Raw genomic sequence first — 12039 nt, 5'->3', positions numbered from 1 at the left:
TCAGTTGTTGCTAAGTCAACAGGTGCTTGAGGAGGTTGAGAGAGCTCGGTTGCTGTGGATGCTTCCCCTCTAGGGTCTAGAAGTGGATTCTGCCTTTCCAGTATCTACATTATACGATTTATGTTGTTGGTTAAGGCCTCGACTTAGTTTTTAAAGGAAACAAGTTGGCCTCCCCGATTGCTGGACCTCTGCACAAGCGCCATAGGAGTAAAATCAGTTTGGTGTTTGTGAGGGTGGATTTTGAGGGTCTACAAACTGCTCAGTTGGTGTGGGAGTAGTTGCAGCGATAGTAGCCAAATCCCTCTTTCTACCTTTCGCTATTGTAGAGCAATTTAGACACGATGGGTGAGTTGGGAATGACTTCACTGTCTGTTCCCATAGACGGCGCCAAACTATTGATGTTGATATCTAGTTATTCCAGCTAGACCTTCGTGTACCTGCAAAACAAGATAACAAGGGGGACCCTGGCTGCAATAGGGGTCCCTCCGATGACAAAGTTAGACCAGGCACTCTAGGTCTAGTAAAACTAGGGTTTTTGTGCATACCTTCTACTGTGTGTAGGGTTCATATTTATATTACTTTGGTGCTGGTTACATACATGGTAATGAATCTGCCAAACAGTTGTGTATCATGCAAGGAATCATCCTCGAGATCCAAGGTGTTATCCTCGGTGAAGATTTCAGAGAATTAATCCTCCTCGTATAGGAAGTAGATCTCCCGGTGGTCAGGTCTCGAGGAGATAGTGGTAGATTGTAGATGTCATCCTCTAAGTCGGGGTGGTCGGCTTCCGAGGCACTGTGGTCAATAGTCGATGCCGACCTCAAAGTTGGTTTGGTCGGGTTGGTACTTAGAGTTGTTCATTGGTCGCAACAGTGGGGTATCAGCCAGAGCTGAGGTCACTACTTGCAGTTGATGCTTAAGATGATCATGGAGGTCGTGCCCAGTTATCTAAAGCGAGCTCTTACACAACCTCCTATACCGAGTTACTTACCTTGTGTTTTCTATCCCATTCCTGCTACCTGGTCAATCAAATTTTACCCATAACAAACATTATGATATGCCAATAGAATTGGTATCTAAACTTTAGAGGGGGCTTAAGATCATGTTCTTCTTATAGAGGAGCTTAAAATGCTCATTAGAGTGAAGAATCACTAAGAAGAGAACATGAATCTCATTGGGATAAAGTGTAGAAGGTCTGATAAAGCTTGGAGTGCACTAGGATCTTTAAAATGTCAAAATCCATCATATGCACAAATATCTAAATATAATATTTATAAATAAAAGGCTCCAATGGATCTTTAACGTCTAGCCTTGATCGATTGACTAAGGGCCATCGATCAATCGAGCAAGGCCGAAATAGTCCAATGAACTCCTTGGACTTTTGGCCAAGTTTGATCGATCGATCAAGGAAGTACTCGATCGCTCAATCGATCGATTGAACTCCCCCCTAAGTTATCTAGTTTGTGCAGTTTAATTTCCAGCAACTCGAGACCTTTATAACCAATCTAAGCATGTTTAATTAAGGCTATTAAGACTATGTGGCAATCAAATAAAGGTTTACCTATTAAGGTTATAATCATCTAGAGGTTTTTTTTTTTTTTTTTGGGTTTTTGGTATAAGATTAGGGTCACCAAGGTATCTCACTTACCTATTCTTCACTCTTTTGATGCTTCATATCCTCTTGTGTCTTCGGTCTTCAACATTCAAGGGTGCAATTGATACATGACACACAAACTCGTGTGATTGACAAAACAGGTGCACAAATAAGTGCACTAACATACAGTAGGGTCCCTAGCTGAGTGGACTCCATAGGTTGAGGTTGGATGTCTGTATATTTTGGATATTTTCATGACTACACTCTTTTTTGGACTTAAATATATTGTTTAACTTAGCTCTTATAATAGTTTTTATACCATTATAATTGTAATGAGAAATCACGCTTCTGCAAATCAAAAGTGACATCCAGAATGTCAAGGATCGAGTTTGTGTTAAACCCCCTGAAATTTAGGGTGTGACAAGGGACAACTGGTTAAAAGACCCAGTCCTTTGTAACTACGAACCGGGTCGATTGCTTGAAAGACCGGATTCATATAAATGGGAATGGGTTGACTTTTTGAAAGATCCATTCTCTTACATTTGGTTTGGCTAGATGTACATCCCTAGAGCAATGAACATTTGCATGCATCCATGTATTTAAGTAAGTCTCATTGTATATTATGTATATGCGAAAGTTTCCCTCGATACTATAGTTGATTTATATGTCATATGTGAAATCTTAAGGGGATTTCTCACTGAGCTAGCTACCAATGCTTCAATTTTCCAACCGTCGGGCAATGTAGCAGTAGAGAGTGGAGGTGAGCCATATGAGAATAACTTGCTTGTGAGCAGCGAGCAGTATGTCAATGAGGAGCAGGCGGCTAGTGTGACTGAGTTCTACAAGTTCAACTAATAGGCTGCTAGCACTTTCTTTTGGACAATCCATGTCTTTTATGTTAATTCATTCTGGGTTGTACAACCCTGCTGAGGGTATTATTTGAATTGTATGTATTTTGGATGTTAGCTCTTCATTTCACGTATAATTACGTGGCTTAACTTTGATACCCACCTTGTCTAGTTTGCTACTTTGATTTATGAGACGTTAACCAGATTGTGTGAATCTGTGGGAAAACTGTCCTGTGTGATATTTATTGGTGTGACACTCGAGTCTCTCTGGCAAGAGTGTTGTACTCGAGCTGTGAAAATCCGAAGCATTACATTAGCTGATGGGAATTCCTTTACCAACTTAGGTTCAGATTCAAATTGGGTTGGCTTGGACATGGATTTGATCTCCCGATGTTTGGAACCTTTTCAATCGTTATTGGTTCTTCGAACATCTCTTGGGAGATTTCCCATTTTGGAAGGATTATGAGGGACGGCCTCGCCGAGTATATCATCGCCAGATTCACGATAGATCTGTTCTTCAACGGATCCTTTATAAGTATCTTTAGTACGTTTCCATGTAAATGGGAACATTAATCGTGGCCACATGACATCTGATGATTCACTCTTTCAAAAGCAAGCCTAAAGGTTTGTGCCATCACATTGATAACGAAATTAGTAATATTGAAGGGAAAGCAACGAAAGATCTCTTTAATTACGAATACACCTCCTATATGTACTAAATGCGTGATGGCCCCATGTGATAGTTTTTTTTTTTTTTTTTTTTGGGCTAAGTTAGGACCGGAAATGAGTATAAACACTAGCTGTGTTAATCTAATTAGTTTTTTTTTTTTCCAACCCTTTAAATTCAGCTACTTTTTTAGTTAAAAGTCCAAGGGTGCCTGTATGTCATTTGACCTTTGCATCAAATGGACCCCACCGTGATTATGGGGCAATAAAAAAATCAAAGCAATTCAACCATCAAGTGGGCCCCATCACTTGAATTTGAATGCATTTTTACACTGCTTTCTATTGTGCAGGCCCATCGGTGGATTTGTGGTGCTGGCGCCATCCAGGGTTAAGACCCATCTTATTAACGGCTTTGATCCATGAATCATGGTCATACGTACAAGCTCTCGGTCCGATGATAAATTAAAAAACATCAAGTCGTGGGATTCCCTATCCGGAGAAGCAGCAGCTGAAAGGCAATGGAAGGCCAGAGCAGCATGAACGGCAACGACAATCCTGCCCAAGCGCCAGACCTTGATCTCCCTGACAACCCCAATCACCAGTGGGCCCAGTTCGGCGCCGGATGCTTCTGGAGCGTTGAACTGGCCTTCCAACGCATCGTCGGTGTGACGAAGACGGAAGTGGGCTACTCTCAGGGCCACGCCCACGAACCCACATATCGGATGGTCTGCACTGGCAACACCAACCACGTGGAGGTTGTCAGGCTCCAGTTCGATCCTGTCGTTTGCCCTTACACCACCCTCCTCGACGTCTTCTGGTCTCGCCATGATCCCACCACCCTCAATCGCCAGGTACATTTCTAGATATACGAACATTCATCTGTAAATCATATGCATCCCGGCTCTTCTGTGTATGAGGGCCGTCGATCTAGACCGTCCGATTGACTATTTCTCTGGGATTGGATGGCCAGTAAGCGCACCGTCCTTCTGATTGGGCGTGGATGTTGGTAGCGTCCAATCAATAGTCTGACTGTAATCTAGTCGTGGGCAATGACTGTTCAAGAGCACAATTGAGAATCCTTGGATGGGTTACCTTTACACCGCACTCAAGATCAGGACGCGATTGAGCCCACTGCGGTTTCCTTGTCACATCCACTCCGTCCATCAGTTTTGCCAGCTCATATTAGGACATGGGCCCAAAAATAAGGCAAATTCACAACTCAAGTGGGCCATGCCACTGGAAACATTGGTGATTGAATACCCCCATTGGAACCTTTGCAGGGGCTGCAGAAGTTTTGGATCAGAATAATTTTTGTGCTTTGTGTTCATCTTGGTGGGAATAATCTTTTGAACGGTTTGGATGGTATTTAAAAAAATCGTGGAGCCCCATGAAGGTGTCAATGGTAGTTGTTCAATCTCCACTGTTTCCTGTGGTGTGGCTCACTTGAGTTTTGGATCTGTCTCATTTTTGGGCTCATGTCTTAAAATGATCTGGTGAAACTGATGGACAGAGTGGATAACACATGGACACCACGGTGCTTTACAGGAAAGTCTCGTCCCAAGATTTTTTCATTCTGACATCAATGGGGAAAGATATGGCCAGAATACGGTTGGGATATGGTGAAAGATGTGTTATGATTGTGGGAATATGAGAGTTAGTGGCCATATCATCCCTGTTGGGGCCAACACATGCAGTGGGGTTTGCCCACAGCCCAAATGGTGTCTAGAATGGTTTGCTAATTTGGAAAAGGATTGGATTTTTTTTTTTTTTTTGAACGGCTGAAAAGGATTGGATTCGGCATTGGTAGTTTCTTAATGTGTGGTTAAATTAAAAGCTCGTTTGGCCGGTCAGATTGGAAGGGATTGGATGGTATTGGAAGGGATTGGAAGTTAAATCCCGGTATTGGCCGGGCATGCCAAACAGAGTCGGTGATCTGATCCCAATCCCATGGATCTTAAGACAATCCACTGACAACACCATCATTACCTTTAAATCCCATCCAATCCACCCTAATCCGTTCAAATTTTCCTAGATGTGTTTGGTTCGAGGGATTGGAAGAGATGGGAAGATTTAATCCCAGGATTGGCTGGGCGTGCCAAACAGACTGGATAAAGCAATCCAGGGATATAACAATCCCATGGATCTCAAGACAATCCACTGACAACACCATCATTACCTAGAAATCCATGCCATCCACCCTAATACCATTCAATCCCTTCCAATCCACCCAGCCAAACGGGCCCTAAGGTTGTGCTTTAGATGAACTTTGGGACAAGTCCTTAGGTTCTGCATAACAAATTTTATATGTATGCACTCTTACTTACACAAACACTCATACTTAGATGGACCTATACACATACACACTCACACTCACACAGATATGTTTTTTTTTTTTTTTAAATACCGAAGAATTTTTACTACAACGGAAAAAAAGCAAAAATAAAGTACAAAAGTGAAGATGATGAGGTGTCATCAAGCCAAAATGATAACAGAACCACCCCCAATAATCTTCCACAGAATGCTTGTTGTAATTGCCAAATGGAATAGAGCTCAATGTGCTACTAAGGACTGTTTCTAGCCTTTTGATAATCTTTCTCATACATTTTAGAGATATTACAAAAATGTCTATTATTGTGGCCGTTCCACACGGGCCACAAGGCTGTAAGCATTGAAAGATGCCAAAGGGTCCTTTTTTTTTTCTTAATGAAAACCAAATATTATTAAAAAGAGAAAAATCAAACAAGAAAACATCAATGTATGGTGATGAGCTAAGCTAATACGGAATGGAAGTTCTTGATTAGATTGGAAGAGATCACTTGGAGAGAAAGGTTGGGAACCCTATGGCTTAGAGAAGGGGACCATAATACAACTTATTTTCATAGCATCTCAAACTCTAAAAGAAGAGGAAATGCAAATACCAAAATTGTTGTGTAGGGTAAACTAATAGAAATTGGGGAAGGAATTAAAGATATAGCATCAGATTTCTTTGAGTGGCTTTACTCAAAAGAAATGATATCTATGCTTATTAGAGGGGCCTTCTATCTCAACCATTTATGAAGAGGCAACAATAGCCCTCGAAAAGCCTTTTGAATAGGAGGAACTTTAGAAGGTCATTTTTAACTTCGACAAAGACGAGGCACTTTGGCACAGGGAGGGACATGATGAGGTTGATCACTGTCTTCCTCAGGGGATAACTACTCCGAATCCATAGAGCTCTCTGGACTCCTCACAGAGCTTCCTCAAATCCACGAGGGATAAAAGTAGGAATAATTCCTAATAAATTCAAAATAATTTGATTAATGATAAAAAACAAAGTTAAAACTCTTTAAATAAGGAACTCAAACCTAGGACAAAGTTTTAGACCTAAACTCAACTCAAACACCCTAAAAACGTGACTTCCTATAAATAGTAAACTTACTATTTATGGATGACCTCTATTCCTACTAGATTTTGTGGTTTTTGGCCAAAAATAGTAAGTGTCCAATTTGGCCCAACCACGTTATTCTCCTAACTTTTCAAAGCCCTTTTCATGTTGGGCACAACTTATACAACTCAAAGGGTCAAAAGTTATACCCGAACTAAAACTTACCATTCATAGTAAAAATCAAACTAAACGGGACTTTTGACCATCGATCTGATGGAATCTCGCAAAGCCAGCATGGGCAACCCAACATAGTAGGGTTGGGGCTTAAGTAGGTCCTACCCCAAAATCATATATAATATGTTGAAAAACTCATCCCGGTTTGGGAGATACGACTGATTTAAGGTTCTTACGGTTTGGATCATTTCTGCCTCCAATTGGGCCTTTTCTGGTCCATCTTTGCTATGAAAGTGTCTGCGACCCTCTCTGCATAAGTCCCCTCCACTTTAAAAGAATTCAACCTTGAGTTCTCATACAGCTTTGATTCATAATACTTGTTCAGGTCCACAACGTTGAAAGTACGCGAGATCTCCATATCATCCGGAAGATAAACAACATTAAGCATTGTTATTGATCTTTCAAAGGATCAGTATCAGTCCAATCTTCTTATTTTTTAACTTGTTGTAGGTCTCGGTCGGAAACCTCTCTTTTCGTAGATGAACCATAACATTGTCACCCACCTCGAACACATTTTGCCGCCGATATTTATCGGCTTGCTCCTTGTACTTTTCGTTCAAAGTTTGCAACTTGGCTTGCACATCTGCATGAATGCCCACGATTCGGTCTGCCCATATGTTATGTTGCAATGCTCATGCTTAGGAGCTTGGGCAAAGGGACCAAGTCAAGTGTGTGGCGAGGCACTCGACCATAAACAATCTAGAATGAAGACTTCCCCGTCGAGCGATTCATCATATCATTGAATGTAAACCCCGCTTGAGACAAAGCCAAATCCCACTGCGTTGGCTTGGTACTTGAAATGCATCGGAGGAGGTTTCCCAACGTACGATTCATAACTTTAGTCTGCCCATCGATCTGCGGGTGGTAGGCACTGCTGAATTGAAGTCACGTATCGAACTGATTCCAAAAAGTTTGCCAGAAGTGGCTAATGAACTTAGTTTCACGGTCAGAAGTAATGGTCTTGGGAACCCTGTGTAGATGCATGACCTCATTAAAGAATAGATTCGCCACATGTGTTGCGTCGAGGGTCTTCGTACATGGGATAATGTTCGTCATTTTTGAGAACCGATCTACCGCCACGAACATTGAATCCAAGCACGAAGTCCATTAATTAGTCCTGCCAAGGGCCATCAATCATAGGTAACGGAGTGTGGAGGCCGCCTGTATTCTAAGACTACCCCTTGCAGGTCTGACAAACATGACAGCGCTGCACCACTTTACCCATGTCACATACCAATTACGGCCAATAATATCATTCCTCAACAGGAGCTCGCGTCTTTTCTCTCTTAAGGTGTCCACCAAGGTTATCTCCATGTAGCTCTTGGATAATCTGCTCCCTCAGAGAATTTTGGGAGATGCACAATTGATTCCCTTTGAAGAGGAAACATTCTTGCATATGTAGGTCATTGGGATGACCCTCTTGGCACCTAATCCATTCATCCTTGAAGTCCTCATCTTCGGCATACAACTCCTTGAGACAGTTGAAGCCAACCACCTCATCGTTCATCGTAACCAGTAGTGATGTATGGTGGCTAAGTGCATTAACCACCTTGTTTTGCTGCTCTGACTTATGCTAAAGAATGAACATGAATTCTTGTAAAAAATGCTACCCATCTAGCATGCACACGGTTCATGTTGGCCTTACTATTAATAAACTTTAAGGCTTGATGGTTAGTGTAGATAACAAACTCTCTCTAAATTAGATAATGCTGCCAATGTCGCAACGCTTGAACCACTACGTACAACTTAAGTTCACATATCGACAATTTCTTTTGGGTTTCGCTGAGCTTCTCGCTGTAGAAGGCTACCCCGGCTTGCCTTCCTGTGATAAGACTCATTCAATCCTGACATATGAGGCATCACACTCAACCTTAAAGCAGTTTGTTGAAACTGGGAAGAACCAAGGCTGATGTTGTGGACAATCGATGCTGAATTACAGCAAAGCTCTTTTCAGCCTCATCGATCCATTGAAACGGCCATTTTTTTTAATGCAATCTGTAATGGGTGCAACTATAATGCTGAAATTCCGCACGTATCGACAATAGATTGTCGCAAACCCGTGGAGACCCATGGAAACTCCTCACTACATATATGCTCGTCGGAATCGGTCATTCCCTAATGGCTCGCACCTTTTCATCATCCACACGGATACCCATGGGTGTCACAACAAATCCTAAGAACAGTGTTTTAAATAGCACCCGTAGCGTAGCGGTAGCGTACGCTACGTAGCGTAGTGTGGCCGTAGCGCTACGTAGCGTCCCAAATAGCGTAAATCCCCTGTAGCGTATGTTATAGGGGTCATAGCATACGCTACAGCTACGTAGCGCGTAGTGTAAGCTACAATGTATTTTCTTACTATTTTATTATTTTTTTCACGTTTTCTTTATTTCTAATGTTGAGGAATGTGACACTTGTATTGTACTTGATACTTTTAACCTATGGGATTTTTATTACTTTTCATAATTGTGACTCGTGGTTTCAATTACACATTATTAATTAAAGTGGTTTGCTTAGAAAGTTGTTGATGTGATAATTATTTGATTTGGCTTATATGTGGATTGGCTTTTGATAAATGATAACTAATAACTTTTTTGAACATGCTTATAATTGATAAAATGAATCATCTTTTAGGCATTTTTATTTTTTTTTCCCTTTTTTTTCACTATTTATTATATTTGTCCTATTGTTAAATTTAAAAATAAAAGTATCGTGTAGCTTACGCTACACGCTACATATTTACGCTACACGCTATAGAGGGCTGAGCGCTACGCATCACACTACTGCTATTTAAAACACTACCTAAGAACAATAAACTGCCAATTAAAAAATTACACTTCTTCAAGTTTAGTTACAACTTGTTAACTGTCAAGACTTGTAATGCCTGCCTGAGATGTTCCATGTGCTCTGTCTCACCCCGGCTATATATAAGGATATCATCAAAATATACTACCACAAACTGGCCAATGAAAGACCACAACATTTGATTCATCAAATGCATAAAAGTGCTCGGTACGTTCGATAGACTGAACGACATGGACAACCACTCATACAACCCCTCGGTTTTGAATGTCGTTTTCCACTAACCACCAGGCCGAATACGAATATAATGGTACTCGCTCATCATATCTAGTTTAGAAAACACCTTGACACCTTCTAGCATATCAAGCATGTCGTCCAACTGCGGTATTGGGAACATGTATTTAATGGTAATCTTGTTAATTGCTTGGTTGTCGACACACATGTGCCAGCTCCCATCTTTCTTCGGCGTTAATAAAGCTAACACGACGCATGAGCTCATGCTCTCTCAGAAGACCCTTACAAATCAATTCCTCAACCTGCCTTGAAGTATCTCATAATCTTTCGAACTCATCCCATAGTGAGGGCGGTTGGGCAAGCTAGCCCCTGGGATAAGATCTATATGATGTTGGATGTCTCGCATGATGGGCAATCCATCGGGTAAGTCTTCGGGCCAGATTTCTTTGAATTTGTTCAGCAACGGCCTTAAATTGGGAGGAATGTCTAAGGGCTCCTATTCCTCACCCTTTACCATCACGACGTACACCTAGCTGATTTCCTTGGATTCCTCCACGAAATCCCAAATGGTCAGGAGGGAGCTCCCCTCTACTTTATAAGCTTCAGGGTGGTTCTCTGGTGCCATAGGGGTAAGGATTGTCTTGCGATCGTCCTTAATGAAAACGTAGACATTGTCTCATACTTGGTGGGTCATATCATGGTCTGATTACCATGGTCAACTGAGCAACTTATGACATGCTTCCATGTCGACCATGTCATGAAGTACTTAATCTTTATAATTCCTACCAAGTGAAAACGAGAAAACGCATTGTTCAGTTACATTGGTCTTGTTCATCTTTTTTATCCAGCCAATCAAGTAAGCAGAAGGATGCTTTGTCGTGGGTAGCCGCAAGTTGTCCACCATTACCTTTGAGACGATGTTCTCGCTACTGCCACTGTCTATGATTACATTATAGACCTTGCTGTTGACGGTACACTGTGTGTGAAATATATTGTGCCACTGCAAGTGCAACTCCTTCCTTGGAGTGTACAATAACCATCTCTCGACTAAGGATTCACCATGATCCTCGCCCAACCATTTTTCGTCACCAGTTCCTTTAGCGGCTTGTTCATCCTCATTAAATTCAGGGCCTTCATCCACTGCCTCACCTTCAATGTCCCCTTCGTTAATGGCCAAGTGGGTTGCAGAGCGTTGAATGCAGGTGTTTAATAAGTGGCCCGGTTGGCCGTAACAGTAACAATATTTTGGCCTTAATCGACCACAAGGATTTGGAATCCTGCTTGAACTTGCTGTCGTGGGTGTTGCATGTTGAGGCTAAATGGACCGCTTCTCGTGTCACAATTTGCAGTTGTAGGAGGTTGAGGATGCCCTTCTACTGGTTTCTTTCCTTTGGCCAGCGCTAAATCCTGCGTGGGACCCGTCATGGGGGTTCGAGTCAAAGGATAAGGTTGAGTAGTGACTCTTGCAAGCTGCGTTTTCGCCCTACCTGTCAACTGAACCGCTTCATCCACGGTCCTGACTAGGTGCATCTCAACTTGGTCTTGTATTGTCGGTCGTAAATTGCCTATGAACCATGCTACCTTCTATGATTTGGTCTCCGACAAATCATTCCACGTTGCTAATCGTTGGAATTTTTCGGTGTAATCTATGATGGCCCGATTCCCCTGCCGGCAATTTTGGTATTGCTAGAACAAGACTTGCTCATAATCACTAGGGAGGAATCGTGATCGAAGAAGGTGTCTCATCCGCGGTCATGATCGGATGTGTGCCTTGTTTTGTCGGGTACATGAGACCTGTAATTGCTCCTACCATGCAGAAGCACCATATTTCAATTTGAACGCAACCTCCTTCACTTTCTTTTCTTTCAGCATGTCCATGTAATCAAAATACCGCTCTACTTTGACTAACCAATTGAAGAAGTCTTCTATACGCAATAAGCCATTAAAATTAGAAAGTTCGGCCTTACCTTGATGGTTTATTTCAGCACGATCTAGTCGAACGTCTCCATGGACCGACCGTCAGGCAATGACGCCTCTGACGTCCTCGTCGTTGGAGCTTGATTCATCAGGAATAGCCCTGTGATTTTTGTCTGGGAGCGCTCTATGAAAAACGGGGTTGTGTCGTACAACGATCATGGGAGGCTGAGCGTCACCTTGGGCTCGGGCTGGAATTAGTGCATCTGCAATATGGTCGAGGGTTGCCTGTAGCCCTTGCATGGTCAAATGACTCTTTCGTGGAAAGTTTCCATTTTTTTTTTCGATAGATAACTAATTTCTGGATCACCGTCCACAGGATTTTG

At 42.1% G+C, this 12039-nt stretch overlaps 1 protein-coding gene across 1 annotated transcript in view; it reads left to right on the top strand.

Annotated features, from left to right (window-relative positions):
• Nucleotides 1-3561: 3561 nt before the first annotated feature.
• Nucleotides 3562-12039, top strand: part of LOC131246177 (peptide methionine sulfoxide reductase-like) — a 69385-nt gene continuing 60907 nt past the window's right edge. The window contains exon 1 of the mRNA XM_058246084.1: nt 3562-3959. Within this exon, the coding sequence (XP_058102067.1) occupies nt 3627-3959 (333 nt within the window). The 5' untranslated portion in view covers nt 3562-3626. The remainder of the gene's footprint in view (nt 3960-12039) is intronic.

The sequence above is a fragment of the Magnolia sinica genome, chromosome 5, assembly GCF_029962835.1.
Source record: "Magnolia sinica isolate HGM2019 chromosome 5, MsV1, whole genome shotgun sequence".
Taxonomy (NCBI): Eukaryota; Viridiplantae; Streptophyta; class Magnoliopsida; order Magnoliales; family Magnoliaceae; genus Magnolia; species Magnolia sinica.
This window is presented reverse-complemented; position numbering and strand designations above follow the sequence as displayed.